The sequence below is a fragment of the Halyomorpha halys genome, unplaced genomic scaffold (genome assembly GCF_000696795.3).
Source record: "Halyomorpha halys isolate HHAL.00 unplaced genomic scaffold, Hhal_1.1 Scaffold629.1, whole genome shotgun sequence".
Classification (NCBI taxonomy): Eukaryota; Metazoa; Arthropoda; class Insecta; order Hemiptera; family Pentatomidae; genus Halyomorpha; species Halyomorpha halys.
Window position 1 is genome coordinate 407338 of NW_027111602.1, and position 26048 is coordinate 433385.

The window sequence follows — 26048 nt, forward strand, 5'->3', positions numbered from 1 at the left end:
ATATATATATATATTTCATTTATTGGGATGAAATAAATACAACTGGAATTATTCACGATATAAATATTTTATTACTTAGTGTTTTTGAATGTTCTTACTGTACATAAAAACTTTTTTTTTTTCATTTTCTTGAAATAAGGTACAGTTCGCTAATCGTGAATATTACTTCGATGCTAGCGGACACTAGCTATGGAATTATTAACAATATTCTTAAATTACATATTTCAAAATAAATACATAATTGTGTTTGGGTTTGTTTTGCGTAGCTATCATATATAATATTTAAAAGTCATCCTGGTGTAGGTCAAATCGTGGTGGAAAAGCTGAGCCATCCAGCAGGGGCCTCATCGGGTTGCGATTCTGAAAAACATATTAAATGTTCAAGTTACATAAAATAAATGCTATTATTTGACATCGATATGAGAAAAATCACCCTTGTTTTAACAGGGAAGGATGGAAGGAAGAGAGATTTTTCTTAATTTCAATAAATTATTATCTTAATAGATATCATGCCCAGTTATTATATCTTCAATACTAATTTTTTTTTTCACCCATTTGTAAAGGTAAAAGTTGTCAATAAATAATTTGATTTTGGTCCATTAACTAAGCTTATTATTAAAACTATGAAGAGTCTTTATAAAAAAATTGACCATTTTTAAAATCAATATTACAGATAAATATGTCCTGAATCGTATAGGTCATTAACAAAAAACAAAATTAGTTTCTTTCTTCCATCAAAATACTCTGAATATTTTTTGCATGAAAAACTATTTTTTATATATATTTTATTGTAATAAACAATAAATAAACCATAATTAAAAATCCATTTTAGATTTTTAAAATATTTTTGTAACCTATCTTTGATTGTAATGAGTATTTCTTACATTCTTAAAAATAATACAGGTATGTAAAAAATAAAAATAAAAATTATTGCAACAATTAATGAAAATCTTGGAATATATTTGACCACTTTTATGTGATATTCTAAATTACAATATGTCCCAATACTATTTTCCACACTCATCATATTTGTCACATTTTTGATCCTTACAAACACAATATATTCATGTTCAATCATTTAGTTAATTAGAGCAATTAAATTAATTTCATTCAATGGTTGATACACTAGATTTATTGATGGTGGTTAAGTCACATAACACACTCTGTGTTTTAGAGAAATTGACATCTCGTTTGATCTAACTCAATGAATAAAGATCTATGATGAATTGAATGAGAAAATGTAGGCATGGTGTTAATCAGATAAGCATGATGATAATTGAATGAGGAAAGATGATCTATACTATGATTAAACAAAAACTCTGCTCTCCAGTTAAGTGTGGATCAAGCATCCAATAAACTATATACTAGCAGGCCTTAAATTCGATGGCCACTTACGAAATTTTTAAGTTACTCGAAATCAATTGGTGCTCTCCTTTGTTTCTGGCCCTGTTAAAAAGTTATTTAATCGTTTAGTATAATAATATCAAATACAAAATTGTTTGAAGAATAATGCTGATTTTGTGAACGTGTTTGATGCTTTACTATTTTTCCCATATAAACTAGCAAATTAAAATTTGAAATATTAGTGTTTAAAAATGGTGCAGTATCTATATGAAGTTTCAGAATTGTTAGATGTAAGAAAAAAAAAGTGGTTAATAATGGAGAAAGTTTAAGCAGAATATGAATAAAAGGTCAGATAAAAGGTCAGTATTGAAAAATGTGTCCTATAAAGCAAATTTTTTTTTCATAATAATTGTTATGACTACTAAGTTATTACAGTTTTTGCTTATCATAATTTGTTTAAAATGTTTCAGTTACATGTTAAGATGTGACCTAAGAAATAGTACTGACCACTGGGCTCATGGCTCTTGCAGTTGATCCAGCTCGGCCGCCAGTTTTCGTTCTCAGCTTAGTAACAGCCTGTTCGGCAAGGTCTGCTCTCTCCTCAGCTTCTTCAAGTTCCTGTTGGGCTTTGCGGAATTTGGCGAGGTTCAAGGCAGCAATTTCTTCCTGTTGGCAGGTGGTTAGTATTTCAGTATTATACATTTTAAATATATAGATGGAAACAATTTTCTTATTTTAATCTTAAAACAGAGCAAACAAATGTTAAAATAACTTACGGCTTCTTCAATCTGCCTCTTATAAGTCTTGATCTTCTGTTGGAGTTTGTCTACAAGGTCCTGCATACGTTCGTGGTTCTTCCTATCTTCATCAGATTGGAAGCTGAGCTCCTTAATCCTACGCTCAGATTTACGAAGGTTCTTCTGGGCGTCGGCGTGTCTCCTCTGTTCTCCGTCAAGCTCGTTTTCGAGTTCCCTGACTCTCTGTTCCAACTTGGCAATGGCTTTCTTGCCTCCCTTGAGAGCATTGTTTTCAGCTTCGTCCAGTCTGACTTGGAGTTCTTTGATTTGTGTCTCGAGGGCCTTTCGGAGTTTCTCCTGGGTTTGGGCATGGTCTTGTTCGGCTCTGAGTTCATCTGCTAACCTCGCAGCATCAACCATAGCCTTCTTAGCCTTCTCTTCTGAGTTCTTGGCTTCGTTGAGAAGTTCGTCGAGGTCGGCCTGTAATATAAAGTAAAGTATGTATTAATTTTATATTTCAACTTTAATTTTATTTTCCTGTAACAAAAGAACTTTTTACTCACATGGAGTGTCTGCAACTCTCCTTCGAGCTTGCGCTTGGCAGCAGAAGCGCTTGTGGCTTGAGCTGCGAGTTCGTTGATCTGTTCGTGAGCATCGGTAAGTTCTTGTTCTGCCTGGCGACGGCCGCGGTCTGCCTGTTCCAGGAGAGTTCTAGATTCTTCGAGTTCATTTCCAAGAGCGTTGGCTCGCCTTTCGGCAATACCAAGTTGTTCTCGGGCATCATCCCTAGCTCTTTGTTCTTCCTCGAGTGCGGTCTGGACATCCTTAAGTTGTTGTTGGTATTTCTTGATGGATTTCTGAGCTTCAGCATTAGCCTTGTTGGCATGGTCGAGAGCAATTTCAAGTTCGTTGATGTCTGCTTCCAGTTTCTTCTTCATGCGGAGAGCCTCAGCCTTACCCTTGGCTTCTGCTTCCAAACTGGCTTGCATAGAGTCGAGGGCACGTTGGTGATTTTTCCTGTAAGAAATGTAAACCAGTATTGAAATAATTTATATTTATATTAAATTATATTCTACAATATACTATTATTTCAATAAATATACCTGGTGTTTTCAAATTCTTCTTCCTTCTCCTGGATGCGACGATCGATTTCTTGCCTGACCTGGCTGAGTTCAAGTTGGGCCCTGAGAACCTTGTTTTCTTCCTGTTCAAGGGCGGCTTCAGCTTCTTCGAGAGCAGCTTGGAGTTCGTCCTTTTCAACTTCAAGCCTCTTCCTCTGTTTCTCAATTTCATGGATGTTGCGTCCACCTTCACCAATTTGATCAAGGAGATCCTTGACTTCATCTGAAAAAACAAAAACAAACAATGATATTAGAATTTCATGTCATGAATCATTATTTATTTTTCTTCTAAAAAAGAAGGAACGAGTATGAACTTTTTATTTTATAATCGCTGATTTGTATAAAAGACTCACCAGCAAGATTCTTGTTCTCCCTGCGGACAGCTTCAAGTTGTTCTTGTCCTTCCTCATATGCTCCCTTCAGCCTGAAGAGCTCAGTCGAGTAATTTCTGCATTCCTTTTGGCTGGCATCAAGTTCAGCTGCAAGGTCATCAACCTTGAGTTTCCATTCTCCAATGATTTTGTCGATAGCCTTAGCCTTCTTTTCGGCAGCGTTGGCAATAGCATTGGCGCGGTCAACCTCAAGTTGAAGATCTTCGACTTCGGTGGCGAGCCTCTGCTTGGTCTTCTCAAGAGCAATGACTTTCTGGTTAAGAGATTCAATAGTTTCCTCAGCCTCAGCGAGCCTGGCCTGGAGTTTCCTCTTGGCCTCTTCGAGTTCTTCAGCCCTGGCAACACCTTCGCTCTCGTACTTGTGCCTCCAGAGTTGAGCCTCAGCATTAGCCTTGCTTAATTGCCTCTGGATGTCTGCCTTAGCTTCAGATTCTTCCTCAACCTGTTCTCTGAGGTTGTCCAGGTCGTGTTCCAAGTTGCGGAACTTGCCCAGAAGGGTAGCCCTTTCCTAAAATAACATATTAATTAAATTTTGGGCTAATCTTTGCATATTAAAACATTAATGGAATAAATAAAGGGATAACTAACCCTAGCCTCTTCGTCGGCAAGCCTCTTGGTGTCTTCCAATTGGGTAGTGAGGGAGATCTTGATCTTGCTCAATTGAGATACTTGGCTCTCAGCCTCCTCAAGTTGTCTGAGGAGATCTGAGTTCTCAATTGACAACTTCTTCTTGGCAGCATCAAAGTCGTTGAGAGACCTGTTGGATTCATCCAGTTTTCCTTGGACTTCGTTGAGTTGGTGTTGAAGCTGCTTGGCAATCTTTTCAGTGGCAGCCTAATTATAAAAAATTATTGTCTTAAAATTATGATCATTATTATTATCTACTCAGTTTGTGAGTCAACACAGATTATAGTTTCAAAGGTTTATTAATGGTTATGGTGTAACATGGTTAATACTTGGTCGGTACTTAGTTTTATAAAAAATTGGGAAAAGAGGTCTTACTATTAGGGGTCAGGGAATGAAGCTTTATTAAATATTAGGAAATCAAATATGACTAACACTAACACAAACACAAACACAGTTAATGAAAAAATACATATGTGATTGACATATATTCGGAAGGTGTTTTCGAACACTTTTTTTCCGAAGATAATTTTTTAAGTATTGTTACAAAAACATATTTAAGCATTGAATATATTAGAAATTGGAAATTCTCAATTAGCATAAGCTTTAGTTTTATTCGTTTTTATTATATAGTTGCGTTTAGCAAAGCTGTTTTTCATTTGTGTTCGACAAACCTTCTCGTTGGTCAAGTGGTCGATGGAGGCACGGAGGTCGTTCAACTCACACAGGTATTGGCATTTTTCCTTCTCAACCCTGGAGAAAACATACCAAACAAGGTTTACAGTCACGATATACATATCCATTCAATGTGTGGGATTTTCAAATGGAAAATAAAGACAAAGTAACATTACAACATGTCAATGAATGTGCGGGATTTTCAAATAAGAAATTCAGACAAAGTAACATTGGAATAGGACAAACAACGTGCTTTGGGTACGAATAGTACCTTCTCTCGGCACATTTGATCCAAAGCGCTTCTTGTGTTGTTCAAATCGTTATTTGTGTGATTACGTTCATGTTCAGCCCTATACGATAAAAACATCATTTATATACCTTTTTTTTTTTAGATTGGTTTTGGTAGAATATTTTTGTAAAGTTTAGTAAAAAAATAAAATTTATAATTCTTTTTTTATTTACTATAATTAAATATTAATTTTTTTAAACTCACTTGGTCTTGAGTTTGTTGAGCTGGTCAATTTGGTCACCCATTTCGCTGACGGCATCGTTGTGCTTCTTGCGGAGATTGGCGAGTGTGCTTTCGTGTTGGATGTTGGCTTCTTCCAAGTCCCTCCTCAATTTGCTCATCTCAGCTTCTCGCTTCTTGTTGAGCTCGATTTGGGCGGAAGTGGCACCACCAGCTTCTTCCAACCTCTCGCCGAGTTCTTCAAGTTCGCGGGCGAGGTCGGCACGTTGTTTCTCAGCCTACAATATTATAAAATTGTATATTATTCTGACTCATTAATAATATATTAATGATATTTTTTAATATAATAATTTTTTTTTAAACTTACCTTGCCACGAGCTTGTCTCTCAGCTTCAACTTCTTCCTCAAGTTCTTCAATGCGGGCCTGGAGTTCCTTGATCTGTTTGCCAGTCTTGTTGACAATTCCTTGTTCGTCTTCAAGCTTGGCAGTGAGGGAAGCCATTTCCTTGTCCTTCCTCTGGATGGTCTGTTCAAGTTCCTTCTTGTTCCTTTCGAGGTCGGCAACAGCTTCCTGGGTAAGTTTAAGGTCTCCTTCGGTCTTCCTCTTGGCCTTCTCAACATCTCCACTGTAAAAAAATAAGTAATATTTGAACTGAACCCAGTATTTCTTAGTTTATCAAACTAGTGAGTATTCAGTATAATACTAACCGAAGTTTCTTTTCTCTTTCGAGGGAGTCTTCGAGTTCATCCAAAGTCTGTTCGAGTTTCGCTTTGACTTTGGTGAGGTGGTTGATTTTGTCTTCAGCGGCTTGGAGTTCCTCGGCAGTCTTCTGGTTGTGTTCACTCTGGATCTTCTTTTCTTTGTTAAGTTTATTGATGAGTTCGTCTTGGTGGGCAATCTCATCATTGAGGTTTCTGATTTGGTGTTCTTTGCTGGCCTTGTCTTGATCGCTCTAGGTAACGAAAATGAACAATAAAATAATGTTTCAATAAAAGACATGTATTCTAATGATTAACCAAAAAAATGTATTGACTAATAAATTTATTTTATTGAGAAATTAAATCCAGTTATGTTACCTTGGTGACGGAAAGCTCAAGGTCCTCAATGTCCTTCTTGAGACTGCCATTTTCTTGTTCAAGTTTCTTCTTCTGTTGGAAGAGTTGGTTCCTTGCGTCCTCTTCTTGTTGGAGTCTTTCTTGTGTGTCCTAAAGAAAATAAATATTTTCAGAAAAATTGTGTTTGCATATCCTAATAATTACTAAAACACCGCATTATATTTGTTTGTAAAAAAAAAAAATATTTTTTTTTACCATTGCGAATCGTGTAAAGGTAATATTCAATGGAAGAATTTTATTTTTTCATTCAATTAAATTGTTTTCAGTCTTAGTATTGAAGTAATTTATTGATGGATTTAGTTTATAAACTAATTCTAAGAAATAAAACGGTATATATTGAAAGCGGATGAATTAAAACTTGTTAATGACAATGATAGTAATAAGTTTTTATTTTTGTCTTGGATTTTGAAAAATTACCTAAATATTTAGGTTCTTATTCCAGGTTTCATCAAACATTAATAGTATATCACTGAAGGTATTCATGTCACATTGCAAGATATTTCAAGATACCATGAGGCTAGGCGCATTATATTTCCAGAGACTATTCCAGGGAGTTCCTGTGAGGGGTCATATTTGGTCCCACGGTGGAAGGATATTAGTCAGAGGTCTATTTGGGTCGGCTGGCCTAAGTCCAGGCGATCCCCGCTTCTCCGCTTTCCGTGCCCATATAGGAATCCATCTCAATGTCATCCGAAGAATCATCGTAGTAACGGAGGCCGATGCCAAACTTCACGGTCAGTGAGCAGACGTTCCGATGAATCAAAATGTTTGGCGAGCAAGTTCAAGGCTGGTTAGATAAACAATAGCCTTTGTTTTGCTTTCTAGTATTGTATTAGAACGCCACTGGGATTCGTCAGTGGCAGTTGCGAACGATATTGGCGAAGGGCAAATTGCCGTCTTGATTCCACAATTTAGGAAACACGTTCCGCAGCACCTGCCATACAATATTTTTATTTGTGGATATCTTACGCATAATTTTATATCTGCTCTCTTGAAATAAATTTAGATTAGAAAGAATCCCACCATCCGCTCTAGATGCCTCACTTGATGGAATTAAACACGACATTTGAGACAGATTTCCAACATGTGCCGGAAATTAAAAGTGAGTTTTACATCCGAAATCTTGTCTGTGGAGAAGTAGTTGAAAGTGGGTCTTAAAATACATTTAAGAAGATGTATATCTGAGACCGAAAATATTTAAAAATTGTCAATTGTTTAAAATATTTTCAGAAATTGGTTTGCTCTGGAGTAATAAAAATCTGCATTACATATTTAATAATTTTAAATTTTGGAACACTAGATAGTTCAAAATTACACTGTCCTTCATTAATTTAATGATTTATTAAGATTAAATATTCTTAGTATCATTTATTTAAACTACATAAAATTGTATTAAAGATTAAAATAAATATATTTTCTTATTCTTAAACTAATAATTAAAAGTAGATTCATAGTCTAAATAATAAAAATTTACAATATTTATACATTATAATGTATAAATATCATACATTATCGAATATCAGCGATCTATATAACTTGATAATGTGAATTTTACGTGAACCTAGACTTTGAGAGCTTTTTTATACTGCTTGATAGCTTTTTTTTTTTTTGATGAATCTGATAATAGGATTTAAATATTCTTTAGCTCATATAAGTTAAACACTAAGAAGTTATATTTAAAATGTTACCATCAAATATTTGACAGATTAGAATGCAGGGTGGGCCTTGTGTGTTTATTTTGGAAGATCAAGATTTCTTTTAACTTTAATATTTCTAGGACCTGTGTTATTTCGGTCGATATAAATAGAATTACAGGATCATATTTTACCCAAATCCGGTTTCCCGTTTATTCCTAAATTCATAGTTAAGGAAGCTTCTCAAATATAAGAAAAAAAAAATTGTTAGCTATGATAACATTTTATTTCATTATTCTGGTTTATTTTGTTTGATTATTAAGATTGTTTTTTTTTTCATATTCTACACGTTAGATTTTGAAAAGCCTGAAAATAAGCAATTATAACTTTAAATTGTTACTGTGATTTTCATAACTTCTCACCTTCTATGAGATGAGATTAAAATCAATATTGATAATTGTAATCAATTCAATTTTTATATCTTGGCGTTTTCATCAAAAAATTCTTTTTTAACGTTCATATCATTTGATGTTGAACTTTTAATATATTTTGAATAAATTTCACTATTCTTTAAATAGTTCCCACTGTATACGCAGGAATTTAATGCATGCACAACTTGTATTTTTACTGCAATACATTTAAGTATGCTAACAAGTTTGAATGGATTTATGAAATGTATATATGGTTAGAGATCATTATATATAATTAAATAAGACATTGGTAAGAATGCTACAACCTGTAACGCAATAGTAAGAATTATCTTAAATTTTATGAATTCTATTATTTAAAAATCTAATACAATACTTTTTTTTTAATTCAAAACATTTTTATATATCCCTTAATACAAGCTTAATCATAATAAATGAAGTTTGAACTCACCATAAGCTGGGACTCCAAGTCAGCCTTCTGGGCCTGGAGCTTGGCAGACCTCTCTTGGAGGCTTCCAAGTGTGCCCTTCTCTCCTTCGAGGTTCCTCAAGAGCTCGGTCTTCTCCTGGAGCAGCTTAGCATTGAGGGCCTCAACCTCTTTCCTTGCCTTCTCTTCCTTCTCGAGGGCGGCTTGGGTTTGAGCGACCAACTCCTCCAGTTTCTGCAATTGCTCGCGTTTAGCTGGCGGTAACAAGTCTAAGTTAATCTTATCCATTACTTTATCCATCATTGTGGTTTGGAGTCCGGACCGCGACTGAGACCCCAAGTCCTCCAGTAGCCACCACGACAGCCCATCCGCCCCACCCCGGAGTGGGAGGGGGGTTTCCCCCGGAGGATATTTCAGGCACCCCGCTACTCCACACCCACTGGATTAAAATCCATTTTTAGGTTTTTTTTTATTTTAGAGATTAATAGTTTCCCCCCACTCTTTAATATTCTGAGGTTTATTTCAAATAAAATTTAGTTGCTGAATATCTGTTTGGGGCTAGAAAGCTAAAAGTTCTGAAATCTGTTGATACCTCCAAACCTATTGTTTTACGAACTTGGATTAGATCGTTTAATTTACACCAGTGGTTTCTCATTGAAATATTAGTTAGGAAAAACCAAAATTTAATGTATGAGTAACATATACTGTTATTTAGCCGAAATGCAAGTTGCGCCCAACATACTAACATCGCAACCAAAAAATAATCATTGTAATAAACTTCGAATTACGGTGCAATTTCGACCCCACAATGACAGATTAAACTTAAATATTGCAACTTATCAATAGAAATTTGATTTTGAAAATTGTAATGTACCCTCATCTCTTCCTCTACGTTGGCTACGTTGAGCAGAGGCTTGACTTTGGACCACATCTTCCACCAGTTCCATGTTCTCAAAGCGAGGTACCTTCTCAAGTTCCTCTGGACGATCTGGAGGGCGAGTCTGCAAGTGCAATGGTCAAGTCAGTGATGTTAAAAAGAATCTATTCATATGTAGTTAATTAATACCATTCCCCTATTAAGGAAGGAGTATTTAAAATGTCGAATTCCTAAATGAAATCTAGTTTTATTTTCCTTTAACATCACTAACATTATAAAACGATGAAATTATTTTGCCATATCTGAATATTAATAATATTGGTTATAATATTTCAATTAATTTTTGATGGAACTATTCATTTCCACAGGTATACGAAAACCCAAGTATTCAGAAAAGTAAAGAGCATTCAAGCAGCATGAGCTATGCCAAATAAGAACTATTTTTACCACTAAGGAGCCCATTTAAATAAGGACATTGAGAAGGGAATGAAGAAGAAAAAAAAGGAAATAGAAATTGTTTCAATCGAATCCCTAACTTGTTCCAAAATTAACACCTCCCCGAACACCAGGAATTCCTAGCAACGAAAATAACCGGCCCGGTGACTCACACTTCGAGACCGCCGACCAGAAAAGACGAGGATCATGTTTTCAGGCCCTGAAGAAGGGAACGGTTCGGGAACAGAAACGTTTCACTTGATCTATTACCTCGAATATCCAGTTTCTCTTTGGATGTAAGAGGCAGTCTGCGAATATTCTGATTGCGATATTACCTCTTAGGAATGACTAATCTTTAAGTTTGAATCTTTTTTTCTATTTCAATGAGGAGATTCCCTTATTTCGGATATTGGTCATAGTTTAAACATTTGCTGTTCGCAGTTTAGATTATATGGCCGTAAAATGTCTGTGAAAGAGTTTACGGTCTGCATAAAGTAACATTGGATGATTCATTGCCTCTCCGTTTATAAAAAGCACAAACAGTTTTCGCTTTGAATCACAGTCTAAAAAAAAGTTGAAAACATTAAAGACTAAGTAACCATTTTTATTGCCTCGGATAAGTCGAAAATCGTAAGAAATAGCTTCCTGGAAACTGAATTCATTTATCTATTTTACAAAAAGATTAATGTTCCAACCTAATATTTATAATAGTTAGCTAAACTCCGTTTGAAGTTATTCCTGTCTTGATGCGTAAAGGAAGAAACATCCGATTCAATGCAAATGGAGAAATTCAAATTAAATATATTATTTTAATAAATATATATAAATAGAAACTTGTCTTAAATAATTGTATATCAATACCAATGAATGAGGGATAGCTAACATTTAAATGTTGCTAATATGCGTATATATATTGACCTGTTTTTTTTCATAGAAAACTTCACATTCTATTCCTGTTCTGTGTAAAGTTATGAACAAATTAATTCTAATTTTATAATTTTGATACAAAAATTATACAAACAGAATTCTTGGTCACTAACAATTAAATTCAAATATGAAATTATGCCTGAAAAGGATTTTTTCGAATAAAATTTTCTACTACATAGTCATCTCTGGAGATCCAAAGGTTTTAATTTTAATGGAAAATAAGAAATAATCTTTTAAATTACATAGTCATTACATACCTCTGTTCTTGGAGTTTCTTGAATTCCTTCCTGCAGAGGTAACCACGGATGTATGACTGCATCCAGGAGATGATCCTGCTGAGCCTTTCATCACGAAGTTCCTCCATCTGACCCAGGACACCAGCCCTGAAGAATACCTATATCCATCCCAAAAGGGCAGAGTCATTTAGTCACAAAGGCTAAGTGAGGTTCGAAAAGTTTAAATGTCGTAAGTCGGAGTAAGTTGTAGAATAATATACAGTCATTAAGAGGATTGAAGGAGAGAAGCTTTTAAAATATCTGTCTTATTCAGTTTGTTAATTATTATAAAAATAGTTTTAACAATGTAGTAGTTCCCAATTTCAGAGTTTTTACATATCAGATGAATCAGAGAGATAAGACCCTAAAATAAAATTGGCTTCAGTGAGAGCCTAACTTTTTTGGCGTTTCGTTGAGTTCGAGTTTCCGAGCTAAGTGTGCACTGCCTGGGCCTATTAAGGAGAGCAACATCTGATCCAAGCATACACCGGATCCTTATCGAGGCCTACGTTTATTTAGAACTGCAGGTGTGGGAACAATGTTCTCACTTGTTTTTTTTTTTTTTAAGCAACCATTTACACGTACAAGGGGTAAGATATTCTCTTTTATGGTGCCCATTTTGGAGAAACATAGCAGACACCGGGTTATTTCTGAAATAGAAAATAGTTTTATCCCAGACATTTTATTCCGGAGGGCCCGAAGTATTTGAATAGATCCGTTATAGTCGGGTTCTTATTCAACATGACTAAAATTACAATAAGATTCAGTTAAGGATGTTTATTTGAGCTAATGAATTCAAATAATCCATCTTTTATAGACAATACTTGTATTTTTTTTTCTTTTTATAAAAGTTGAAATACTGAACATGAAAAATATTTAAAAATAAATACGAAAATATCCTGATAACGATACCAATATATTAACAGATTCTTTTTTACTTGAAAAAATCTCGGGATCGATGAAGAATTTTATTCATTTAATGATAATATGTAACACATTTCATGTGAAAATTATTCATATTTTCCGCAAATTCTCTTAGCGTTAAGATCAAATCTTCATCCCCGACAATGTCAGATATTTACCAGATCAAAAGGTCTGTAAGTAAAATAATTCGAAAAATAAAGGTGTATTAATAGTTTAGTACTCTTAACTTAATCTTCTTATTTCTGATAATTCTTCTTTTAAGTTCTGAATGTGTATGTAGTCATTGAATTTTGTTTTAGCAGTACAGTTTGGGTCTACATTGCATCGTAAAAACCTCTGTATTGAGCTCGTATTTGAACTTATCAGACTGTCTCTAACTTTTTGCCTCATTATTATGAATATGTTTGGAAAGTTCGTAGTTGCTTTAGTTCAAACAATAGAGACTTAAAATAGAAAGGTTTTCTGTTTAGACTATTTTATATCCTTAAAAGGGACTCCAAATTTTTCTAAATTAGCTAAAAGAGGGAGGATGAGTCATAATTCTAATTCAATTTTTTTTTTTGCATTCTCAGCGTTCCTTCTCGAGCCTATAATATAATACGGATAAGTATCGGGTTACGGATGCATTGTTTTTCCTTGTCCTGTAATACTAATCTGTATAGAATATTTACTTATTGTATAGACAAAAAATGAATTGTGAGTTCATATAAATTTATTATTTAAAAAAAAGAAATCATTTGATAGGTAAAGTTTTTTATCACAGGAACTGACTAGTTATAAATTAGTTCTGACAGATAGAATATTATTTTTAAAATTATATTTATCTGATTTTTAGCAGCCAGTGTAATTTCTAAGAGAGATTGGCTCATATGCTAGTTTCTGATATTAGAATTTTTTTTTTTTCATCAAGAGAATTAATCATTGGATAAACAGAAATGGACGTGAAGAAAATTCGTTCCAACCTTCAAAAATAACTTGAACAAACTTATTTTAAATCGCTCAGATTTAACACGGTTTCTGTTTAGACGTTTGCTTAGTCATCATTAATCGCCACTTTTGGTCGATGGAGCTTTAAATAAACTTGTCAGCATCCCCCCCCCTCTTCCCAACCCCTAGAATGCTGTAAATATGTCAGTCTCCAGCCAGTAGAATTAATGCTATTGCAGTTTTCTATTTTCGATTCATGCTTTTCCGTTCGCCAGAGACGGGAGATCTCCTTTGGCCTCAAGCCTGACACCTGCTCTCAATTTCTTTATCTCCAATTAAAACTCATTGCCTTCAACGAATCTCATTCATCCGCCGGATCTAAAATCTGTATCTCTAAGAGCCAGGCCGTTTTTACCTAAACGCGGGGCTGTGCTTTCCTGGTGTTCTGCCAAATTGCGCCACTGATGTGAATTTCAACACGTAATAGAAGTTAATCGAGCGTTCTTGTGCTTAATGGCTTGAAAGAAACAAAAAAAATCTCTACGTAAATCCTAGATCATTTCATAGCACTCAATTCCGCTTGTCACCAAGACAAACCTCCTCTTATAACGTTTTCAAAAATAGGTTTCCCATGATCCATAATAAAATTAAGTCCAATATTAATTTACTAATTAATTAATATAGGATAAAAGTCCATGATCGCCCATGAATCAACTAGATACATTAATACACACTCTGAGAAATTTATCAAAAATTTGCATAAGGCCAAATATTTTTTTTTCTTAAAGACTGGAATAGAAATAACATTTCACCACAATGATTCCAAAACTTCCTAACTAAATTTTATTATATAAAACAAAGTTCTGAATAAATATCGAAAACTTAAATAAATATATTGAAAATAAAATTTATAGATTCACTCGAAACTTTATTTCAGATAGTAGTAGGTTTTTGTACTAAGGCTGTTTTTACCATTGCGTTGGTTTTGCGGAGTAGTATATCTGCTGCGCCGTACTTTGTCTATAGTTTCATATAAATATGAATAATTATGTCAAAAATTAAAATGCTTCTCTCTCTAATATTTATTTATACTCAAAATTACATTGTATTTTTCAAGAAGTATTTGTAACTTGTTTACAAAATCAGTCAGGTCAAAATGTACTCATTTTCAATTGAGTACAGAAAATAAATATGTGTATATTTGTTATGTTAAAATCTACAAAAATTTAAATTAGTGAATAATGTAGGAGAATAAAAAAAAAAAAAATCAAATATATCAATTCAGTAAGACTATATTAAAAAAAAAACATGCATTCGTGCTAATGTTTTTATTTTTATAATACTGTACTATTGTCATGCAGGATTTTCTCTATATACAATAGCTTTGACAGGCATCTACACGCATATGCACCTATAATATTGACATGCACTAATGATAAACATGCATTTTCAAGCAAAGACGATTGACACCAGGGGCATAGACGACAGTTGTTTATTTTAATGTTAAATGGACCGCTCAAGTCCATTAGATGAAATGAAGAATGAAGTGGAAGAAATAAGAATTCTTGTTAGCTGTAATAGAATGATTTCATTTACTTATTTAAAATGTTTAAAAAAAAATCGATGAACGAGATAAAAAAAAAAAAAAAAGAAAGATATAAATTTAATTCAAGAATCCGATATTTAAATTTTTTTCATTTTGAAAATTTTATTTGTTCAAAGAATGCTAATTAAACAAAAAAATATTTCAAATAATGTCTAATTATGTCGTACATTGTTATTGCAAAGTATAATTAAACTAACACCTGACGTTGGCTGGTTGCTTCTTATTCATTTTACTAATCTCCAGTAACTGATTTATCATTAGGTTGACTTTTTTTATCCATATTTTTTTAAATTTATAAGGAACTCTAAAAATATATATTAAATATAGTAGTTATTTTATTGTAATTTTGTGAAATGAATCATTCTATTTTCCGTTACTTTTTTAATTATATATACATTTATTTTTTTTACATCAAGTTAAAACAGTTTGAAGACTATTTACAGAGAGTAATGTATTTTAATTTTTTTGTTTGAGTTTGATAGAGGTAGAGATGACTACCTTTGTGTGCCCCATCCTGTATTGTTCTGGGTCGACATTAATATTCTCCAGGATGACCTTGGCGGCTTCCTCTTGGCTCATCCAATCCTTGACTCCTTTGGCGTTGAGGATTTTGTATCTACGTCATAGAGAAATCATGCAAAGACACATTCGATACAAATCCCTTCATTTGTGAGAGTTGGGGGAAGTATATATGGAACCGATAACTGATCTACGATCTACGCTAGCTTTCTAAAAGCCAAATACTCTAACTACTTTACTAATCTACAACTACTAGGCTGACTCTACAGAAAGTCAATGTTGCGGCATGGTTTCGATCAGTACATGCCTTAGTATGGCCGAGCCTGAACAGGTCTGGGTTCAGATTAACAGCCTCTAGTATCACCTTAGCAGCTTCTTCCAAAGTCGCGGAATGCTCCACTGCCTTTGCGTTCAGAACTTTGTATCTAATTCAAACATGCAAAACACTCTAGTCACAAGTCTGTTGGTGACTATAATGGACATAAAGCATCTTAACTAAATCCGGTATCTGATTCGTTGTACCGGTTGGTTCCTCTAAAACTGTAAGCAAAAAAAAAAATCAAATTAAATAAATGGATCAATAACTCCAAGACGGCTGCCACCCGCCTGGTGGCAGTGACTGGTCCAACAGTTAGGTTTGTAGACAATAGGTTACATGCCTTGGTGTGGCCAAGCCTGTACATGTCGGGGTCGAGACCTGTAGATTCTAAGATGACTCCAGCCATGGCTTTCTCGTCGGTTAATTTCTCAACGCCAGCTGGGTTAAGGATCTTGTATCTAAAGGAGAAATGGGATCACTCATTGAACCAAGTTGCATTCATCAAATATACACTATATTGCGTTTTAATGGACTCTTGTGTTGTGATAGTGTTGTAGATGGAGAACTACAAAAGGGCTGGGTTGTCTTACTACATGATTTTCAATAGCACATAACTCTACATAGATCACTATAACAAGACTATTCGTGCAAAGTAAGGATGTAATATTCATAATGCAGATTTTTATACTATGTAACTAGGTTCATCAAATCGGGTGCAATTCTTCTTCAAATAATCTTGAAAGGAACATAAGATGGAGGTATTTATCAACAAAAGTATAATTAAAAACTAATAAATAAAAGGAAATTCTACATGACTATGGTCAAGATGCGATTTCAAGGCAAAGTGCAAGGGTATTTCAAAGGTTCTAATAAATAACTAAAATGTGATAATATTCTTCAGGTGAAATTTCTGGGAAATATTGTTGTGCAAAAACTAGTCTAAAGGGGAATTTATGCATTTTTCCGGGTAATGTGGTTCAAACCTTGGTGTGTCCTATCCTGTAACTCTCCGGGTCAAGCTCTACTTCTTTCAGACATTTGGCTGCTGCCGTTTTTGGGTCAGCTTCTTTAGCCATGGTCGCAGGTGCCAGAATCATGTATCTTCATCAATAAAGAATAAATTAGAGTCATTGTATGTTTTTGTTTTTTTTACTAGGCGTCATCTTTAGGTGCAACAGCAATGGTGTAGGATATAATAACCATTAGGTAGGAGAAAAAACTGTTACTAAGTAGTAAAGTATTAAAATAAAATGTAACAATATTGATGAAATAATTATTAAAAATTTTTTTCTATTTCATAACTGCACCACTAATAAATAAGTGATTAACTTATGTTTTAATAAGATCTAGTACAATTATATTCCAGGGCTCCGTTTCATAATGAAAGGTAACATTATTAGTTAATAAATACACGGGTACAATCTACAAAGTACAAGCTCTAGTACTTTTTATTTTATATTGGGAACCTCAATATAACATTTGAACTTCATAACAATTGAAAAATAAAAAAATTATAAATCAGTTTTATACAAGTCAGTGAATTTATTCCAAGATAGAAGTAGAAGTCCGATAGTATTAGTTTATAATTTATTACAAAACAGAGCCCAGGTGGTAAAAGTTGATTCTATGACTCATTGGAAAACAATACTAGTGAAGAGATATTGCATTACTTAATTATAAGTTTTTTCAAACTAAATACAATTATGAAAGTGCTTCCCTATCAAACATGAAATTTTTTACTTCATTTTTACTAAGTAATCAAGTGATTATTGTAGCTATTTGATACATGAAAGTTTTATTGAACTAGTGTATAACTTTTATAATATGAAATTAAGATGTCTTTTAATACTAGATACTTAAGAAGCCTTACCGGAGCTTGAAGTCGGGGTAAGCCATCCTGTTGGGGAAACCTTTACGACAGATACGGATACCTTCAAGTACACCGTTACAAGTCAGTTGGTGCATGACCAGGTGAGAGTCGATTACACCTGCAAAGAAAACAAGTTTTGAGTCTCTCAAAAAAACTAAGAAGAATCACTTAAATCAAGAGTTTCAAAAACTCACAAAAAATTAAATCATCGTCTGAAAGTAAATGAAACATGGAGGAGTTGTACGATATCTACTACCCCTAAACTCAAATCCTCGTATTCTCCCGTGTCTTCGAAATAGAATAAAAAATTTATTGGCGAGTTTTCATATTCCAAACAATGATTGTCAGAATTTGTAATTTTTTTATAATATATTTTTCTTCATTATAACTTTTAAAATAGTATCTTCCAACTAGTAATTGAGATAGGGACTACTTTACAGTCACAATAGAAAACCTGAACGATGCGAGGTTTTCAACTTTCAGAAACCAAGGTTCAAATATCGGCTTGGACAGAGAATCAGTGGTCAGTATGAACTCAACGATTTTATTGTGCTTCGTGACCCGATAATGGATAAATAAGGCGTTTAAAGCTCTTGATGTTCATGACCGCGGTGTCATATATCCTACAAAAATTGTATTTCTGAAGATAAGAGCTGTTAACAGACCGCTCCTCTTATGAAAACATTAATAAAAAATTTTATTTATTTTTTTATTTTATTATTATGGATTTTTTTTTTAACAATGACAGACTACTTTTTTGAGATTAATGATTCGCCAGAAGAACTGTTACTAATGACGTTATAGAACCGTCAGCAATTCTTTTGTGTGAAATGTAAAATTAAAGTTATTATGCTTTTTCTTTACTAATTATTATTTACGTATTTAAAAGTATCTACCAGCGGAAGTTCACTAGGATAAATACAAATTTTATTATAATATTTACCTGGCTGTTTCAATTCATTGGGAATGATACAACGGACAAAGTGGGGCTGTGTGCTCCTCAGAGTGGTCATCAAGTTGTTCAATTGTTCCTGAAATTATAATATGACGAATAAGTAAATAAATTTAAGATATGAAATGTTTGTATCATCACTTCATATGGTACTTATATGAATTTAAATCTTTCTCAACTTTAATAAACATTAATAAAATTGTTTCAATTTTGTTTAATTATGATGAAGATTAAATGAAAATATAATATTAAAAAAATAGAAAAAATATTTTTTTTTTTTCTGGCTCAATATTTTTCTACTTATATTTATATTTTTAGGATACTTATTGGCCTTATTACTATATAATTTAAAAATATTTTACACACCAACAAATGAAAACTTTGAGTATTTGAACGTTGATAATACAAATCAATTAGGTAACAACACTTGGATCTTGAGTTTCCATTTGTTAGTTAAGAAATATTTAAAAAAAAAAAAAAAAAATCCAAGACGCTCAATCAGCACTCACACATGGGTCACAATCATTCATATGTCACAGTGTTTGCCGATTACATTCGGCTGTTTTTATTCTTCAGTTCTACCAAAGATGAGTGAACTATCCAGCTGCGGCTACACCAAGGTTACTTGACAATGTGACAGTAACATTTACATGTAGCATAGCCTGCAACGGTAGATCACAACCTTAGCCTAGTATTGTATCTAGTCCCGTTTTGTTTCCGGGTAGATCACAGAAAATATGGAAAGAGGTACTTGCTGTCTCACATGCAAGTTTTTTAAATGTTATACAGTGTTGGTTTCGAGTACGGAGAGATTAATTTGTTATTCTGTATGTGAAAATGAAAAATCGATGTTTCTCTTCGATTTCAGATAAGTATAGTGTATCAATCAGGAAAATGGTCTGAAATGTGAACCAATTCTAATTGTATAGGGGATATTTACATGCTGAGTTCTGTTTCAAACAAGTTGTGCATACTAGATAGGGATTATCTAATTTTTTATATTGGTTTATTATTTTGGACAGCTGCAACCAATAGTGTCCAGGATTCTAATGGGTTTATGTTATTTCTACAATATGATATGACTGAAGTTAGTGAAGAAGAATGGGTATAGATGAGAAAAATGAAAACTTGTGCAGGAAATGCGTGCAGAGAGCTTCCTATTTTCGGAATACTCCCGGGTCATTAAGATGTCAAATACCTTGTAGGAGGAAGATACGGTGGCGAAGCCACCACCCTTCTTTCCACGGCCACCTATAGTAATGAAAAACAGAAGAAAACTCATAATTTAGTTAGCTGTTGAGATAAGGTTCGTTCATTACTTCCTCTCACACACTTACAACCTTAACGACCATTCCTCTCTCTTCCAGGCTTTGTACGCTTTCATTTAATGGATTCTAAATTCACATATAAAAAAAAAAGTTTTTTTAAAGAGGACGGTTTTTTCGTAAAGAGGTGAAAGAGAGAAAACTGGTCAAAACATATATTACTAAAATATAAAGGAAAGGTAAAGGAGGAAAAACTGTTATGGGAATGTTTTCCTTCACCATGTGTGAAGGGATTTTATTCACCTTATAAAGGGCTGAAACAGTCATGAATGCTGACCCTTTGGTTCTCTTGCCTCCTGGAAAAGAGATTCCTTGTCAATCTTGTATTTCTGCTTGTTGACATTTGTTATACGTTACTGCCTGATTCCAATTAACACTGACATGGATTAATCACATTTTTGAAGCCGGTTAGAAGTGAATCAAGGTATAAAGCCGAGGTTACAGAAATAAAGGAATTTTCAGTTATTTTGAAGACTCGATTCGTTTTAAAAGCAAGGATTCATATACATTTTTTAAGGCTCATTTTTATTGCAAAATAAAAAAGCTAGGCAATATCTAACTAAAATTATATGAGACGGTGAATGAAATATAGACATGCTGTAGAAGTGAAATCACATTTAAGCGAATACTACCAAGTTAAATTAATAGAAGACAAATCTCGCAATATTCGTGAGTGTGCGTATGCGATCTACCAGATGCATACTAAGCTGGCATGCATGTAACATTGGAAATCATTTATGAAATAGCATATACATCTTACGTGCCAGTATTTATTTTTTCTGATATATCTTAAACGTGAAATCAATGATAATTATTGCACAACACAAGTTTTAATGATATGGATTATTCGACTCATAATCCTTTTGTAAACTGTATTCGAAATAAAATGAAATAGAAAAAGGAGAGCTGACAGTGATTAATTTAAAATTGATACGCTTACAAATGATTTGAATAAATAATTTCTATCTGTTTTGCTAAATAAAACCAAGAAACAAAACAAAAATGGTATACGCACGCATGAAGAAACCAAATGATCAAAAAAGTTAATCAAAACACAAAGCCAAATTTAATAAATATATTGAACAAAGTCAGATAAAAAATAAAATACAATTATCAGGAGCCTTTCAAAGCAGAATATGACAAAGCAAGTGGGAATGCAGAGTGTATTAAGCATGGTATAGGAATTTAAGGATTTCAAAATGGAAAAAGCATATTGCTCAAATAACACCCACATACATACACAAGTATATATATATCTGCAAAAATAATCAGAAATAATTAATAAATCAATATATAAATATCTTAAATGAAGCATGTTTCTACTTGTCTGGATAATCTCATGAATGTAATATAATTATAATTTGTATTATAATTGCAATAAATTTAAGGTAGATTTGTAATCATGCTTCACCTATGTGTAAATTTAAAAAAAAAAGGATGAAAGTTTAATTGTTTTTTGTTATAATTCAAGAACCGGTCTAATATATACAAATTATCTACTTGATAGTCAATACAACCAATGAAAGTAAAATGGTAGAAGAAAAATAATAATAAAAATGATGTAAATGCATTATAAAATAAATAAATGAATCAAATCTTTAAGTAGGTACATTAAAGGTTGCTGTTTTTCTTATATAATTTTTTCCTATTATAAAATCGCAAAGGAACTTTTTCTCCCCGTTATTATAAATAAACCCTCCCGTTATAATGAAATCGACACATACCCTTGCCACCAGCATCTGCACCAGCAGGAGCTGACTGTCCAGGGTGATCAGCAAAGATTTCGCACAAGAGCTTGTTGGAACCCTTCTTGTACTGGTCAACGACAGTGTCATTGAGGGGATCCTTGTTCTTCTCCAGCCATCCGGTGATGTTGTAGGATACCTGAGGGCCACGTTATATTGTCAATTCTCACAAGGATCATTAATTAGGTAATATTAAAATGCCCTAAAAAAATCGTCATAATAAAACGAAATGAAGGAGTACTTACAACACCAGCGTAGTGACCGATGGCGAAGTGAGCGGCCTGGCAACCTGGTTTTGGTGGTTTGGGCTTCTGGAAGTTGGGAGACTTGCCGAGATGGTTGGTGTTCAGTTTGTCCTCAAAGGTCTTATCGGTGGCTTTGGGGAACATAGACTCTTCCTCAAGGATTGAGAGGATACCCATAGGCTGGAATATATTGAACATTAATGAGCAAAATGTAATGAAACGGGAGTATTCAACTTTGTATTTTTTAATATGTAAAATGATTCTACGATTTCAAATGGTAAATTACTTCAAAAGTTCTAATACAATTTTTAAAAAATTGAATGTGAAATTATGAAAAAAACTTATGTAATCACAGAAAACAATGAAAAATTTTTTAATCCAAATAAATACTTAAAAACATTAAATTAATCCAAAGGTTTAATTTACATATAGACAATATTTACATGAAACACATAGGATTAAAACAAAGAATAGAATATCATACATATATCTATTTACAGAGGATCTAACTACTTAAAATTTTGAAAATAAATAATAAGAAAGCAAACCAAACGTTTAAAAAATCTTTAAAGAAGATTGAACTATTAGGAAGAGGAACAGATAGACATAGATTGCTATAACTAAAACTACTCTATGCAAAAATCTTAAAGCACAACATATAAAAAATAAATAAAAATTTACATATATTACATCTAATATAATATAAAACAAAGCTACAGTACCTTCAGTCTGGTGTTGAAGCAAAGCTGATGAAGTTAGTAGCTGAATTGCAGCCAAGAAAATAAATAAATTGTTAATTAGTTAAGTTAATCATCAAATGCGTATTTCTTTAATCTCTCTTTACTTCCATGTTGGAAAATCTTGATTATATTAAAATGAAAAAATATTGTAATTTGAGGTATGAAACTTGATAACTAAATAAATATATCTTCAACTGAAAACAACAATCAAAATTATGTTTCCTTCATTTTATAAAGAGAATTGGATTATTAGTTACGATTTTAGAACATATATTAATGGGAGGGGTCTGGGGTCACCTTCTCGATGAGCTCAATACAGGCTGCTAGATCCATTCCAAAATCGATGAAGGCCCATTCTATACCCTCCCTAGCGTATTCCTCCTGTTCCAGGACGAACATGTGATGGTTGAAGAACTGCTGCAGCTTCTCGTTGGTGAAGTTAATGCAGAGTTGTTCGAAGCCGTTATACTATATTGGAGCAATCCAAAGCGGTGTTTGTAGCAAAAAAAAGCATAGTGAAAAAAGCCGATGGCAACTCCGCACTCGGGCCCACGGGGACACCAAAGGGCGGAGCCCCCATCTTGGACAAAAGTACCTTTTCAATGAGCTCAATGCAGGCTGCCAAGTCCATGCCGAAATCGATGAAAGCCCATTCGATTCCTTCCCTGGTGTATTCCTCTTGTTCCAACACAAACATGTGGTGGTTGAAAAATTGTTGCAGTTTCTCGTTTGTAAAGTTGATGCAAAGTTGCTCGAAACCGTTGAACTATAAACGGCGTTAAAGACACAAAAGGGAAAAACATATAGATGAGAAAACTCTCTTAAACTCTGACTCAATGTCAGTTTATTTAAGAAAGAGAAAAGGAAGAAGGTAAACAATTGTCTTTTGTATGTTTTTTTGTTCTTTATCAGGAATTTCAATTCCTTGAATAAAAAACAGCAATGTTAGAATAGGAAAATTAATCACGTGCCAGACATATTAGATTAGGTTAGTTATTGGGCCAACCATCTGTCTTTGCAGATCAAAATGGTTGGACAAATCCACTTATCGATCTTCGACCAGGATTTTCATCAAGGGTAAATGAGAAGAAATAAAAAAGAAAATAACAGTTCTGTTTCAAATGAACTGTGATAGGTTGGACAATTTCAAATGCCCTTCATCAATATAAGGGTACAATACCGTTTCTGCATGTCGACTGGAAGCTTCTAGAAATAAAATGACTAAATATTCGGATCCAGAATGAGTGCTGAAAATCGACGAAGAAAAATAGAAACGGTCTGTCTTATTGACCATAATAACCTTGACGCAAGATCTCGTGGAGAAAAGATATTCGACTTAAATTTGACAAGAGACTTTTGGATGAGGTACCTTCTCGATCAGTTCGATACAGGCAAGCAAGTCCATGCCGAAATCAATGAAGGCCCAGTTGATACCTTCCTTCTTGTATTCCTCCTGTTCCAGGACGAACATGTGGTGATTGAAGAACTGTTGCAACTTCTCATTAGTGAAGTTGATGCAGAGCTGCTCGAAGCCGTTGTACTATTGGAAACATATAAAACATGTTATGAAGCTAGGGAACATGTTATGGGGGCGAGGGAACAGAGTTGGAGTTGTTACCTTCGATACGAGTTGACCCTCCTGTTTTTTGTTTTACACTACTACATACTAAAGACAATGGATCTAATACTAATGGTGGATGCATTCCTCGACAGACAAGGGCAATAAGATATCTATCTACAAGAGGTGGGCGCATTCCGAGGATAAAAATGGACTGAGATACCTTTTCTATAAGTTCGATACAGGCAAGCAAGTCCATGCCGAAATCAATGAAAGCCCAATTGATACCCTCTCTTTTGTATTCTTCTTGTTCTAGGACGAACATGTGGTGGTTGAAGAATTGCTGTAGTTTCTCATTTGTAAAGTTAATACACAATTGCTCGAAGCCATTGTACTAGATGAACACAAAGAAATATTTAAAAAAAATTTTGTTTTTAGGATATAAGCATGGGTTAAAAGACGAACCGGTAAGCATTAAGGGTTTTGCAAGTTGAGCGATTTCTTACACTGACAATTGTCCTTTCTCCGAATATCCCTTCTAAAATTTACTATGGAAAATATTGACATTGTTATATCTATACTTTCCATGACTTTAAAATGCATTAAAACCTGCTAAACTAAAATTGTATTTCTAAGCTCATTGAATCAGGTACAAATAATAAAATACATTAATTCATATTATGTATGCAATTATAGAGCTCCAAAATTAATGTTATAAATTATATAAACATATCAGATTTAAAAAAATAAAATTTAATTTCACTTAATTAAGTAATTTTGAGTTCTATAATTTCTACAAAAAAAATAATAATAATAAATAATTATCTTATATAAAATAAAATAAAAATATAGTAACTGATATGTATTTAGAAAATAAAAATAATAGTTTTGTAAAATTTATTAATTTTAAATTGATAAAATTCAAAGTAATTTATTTTGATTTAAGTAGTTGAAGATCACCAGGGGACAACAGGCGAAATAAAATTGTATTCAAAATTATTGTTGTAGGTGAATATAGATGAAAGAAAGCATCATATCACCAGGTGGTCAAACATGTAAACTAAAGGTTCTTTAGCTGTCTAAAATTGGTAAGAAAAATATCTACAAGAGGGAATAAACGGCTGGTCCTAATGAACTCTCAACATTAAATCTTTGAAATTAATGATAAAACTCACAAAAAAAAAAAACATAACTTTACATTTAATTTTTTTCGCAAGTTTTATGAACCCCACCCCCCGCCCCTCATGATCTTCATTTGATTTCTAAAATCGTTATTTTTCTTTACTCCTTAGATGAATAATTCCTTAGTAAATTGACTATCATAAAAGAGTATTTTTTCAAAAAGCTCTTTTGCGATAATCGCTAAATGGTAAGAAATGTATTCCCTATTCTACGTTCTTATATTTTATTTTTTTATTTCTCCTAAGTTATTTTTCCTATCATAAGTACTTACGTCGAAAATTTCAAAACCGGCAATATCCAGTACACCGATGAAGTGCTGCCTCTTCTGTTTTGTGTCCAGGGTCTCGTTACATTTTTTGACCAAGAATTTGAAGAGACGATCAAACATACCCTTGGACATGGCACCAACTGAGTATGTGACCTAAAGTAGAGGATAGAAATAATAATACAACAATGCTTGCTGAATGGATGCATCATGATTTAAATTTATAAAAATATTATCTTACCTGAGATACATTCCTACCCTGGGTGACGAATTCGTTACCGACCTTGATCCTGGGCTTCAGCAAGTTCTTGTAAAGTTCTTCACCTTCGATACCCAGAAGTTTACCGACCCTGATACCTTCCTATAGCAAGTAAAGAAGTAATGTTAGTA

General features: G+C 33.4%; 1 protein-coding gene across 48 annotated transcripts in view; it reads right to left on the minus strand.

Moving 5' to 3' along the window:
• Positions 1-48: 48 nt before the first annotated feature.
• Positions 49-26048, minus strand: part of Mhc (myosin heavy chain) — a 36315-nt gene continuing 10315 nt past the window's right edge. For 6 of the 48 annotated variants that reach the window (XM_014427264.3, XM_067049665.1, XM_014427255.3 and 3 more), the window contains exons 11-34: positions 25900-26019; positions 25665-25814; positions 24435-24605; positions 21914-22093; positions 21648-21807; positions 19797-19849; positions 18590-18677; positions 17647-17764; positions 16117-16234; positions 11464-11600; positions 9842-9968; positions 8992-9201; positions 6440-6568; positions 6071-6315; positions 5730-5988; positions 5387-5640; positions 4893-4971; positions 4183-4428; positions 3556-4102; positions 3185-3425; positions 2645-3098; positions 2121-2561; positions 1852-2010; positions 49-360 (exon numbers count right to left, since the gene is read on the minus strand). In XM_014427264.3, coding sequence (XP_014282750.1) covers positions 283-360; positions 1852-2010; positions 2121-2561; positions 2645-3098; positions 3185-3425; positions 3556-4102; positions 4183-4428; positions 4893-4971; positions 5387-5640; positions 5730-5988; positions 6071-6315; positions 6440-6568; positions 8992-9201; positions 9842-9968; positions 11464-11600; positions 16117-16234; positions 17647-17764; positions 18590-18677; positions 19797-19849; positions 21648-21807; positions 21914-22093; positions 24435-24605; positions 25665-25814; positions 25900-26019 — 4764 coding nt within the window. In that variant the 3' untranslated portion in view covers positions 49-282. Of the gene's footprint in view, positions 361-1395; positions 1447-1851; positions 2011-2120; positions 2562-2644; positions 3099-3184; positions 3426-3555; positions 4103-4182; positions 4429-4892; positions 4972-5164; positions 5244-5386; positions 5641-5729; positions 5989-6070; positions 6316-6439; positions 6569-8991; positions 9202-9841; positions 9969-11463; positions 11601-15436; positions 15555-15764; positions 15883-16116; positions 16235-16759; positions 16878-17646; positions 17765-18589; positions 18678-19796; positions 19850-20166; positions 20220-21647; positions 21808-21913; positions 22094-22950; positions 23122-23248; positions 23420-24022; positions 24194-24434; positions 24606-25664; positions 25815-25899; positions 26020-26048 lie in introns of all 48 variants that reach the window. The other 42 variants (XM_067049662.1, XM_014427271.3, XM_024358597.2 and 39 more) reach the window with 24 other exon arrangements.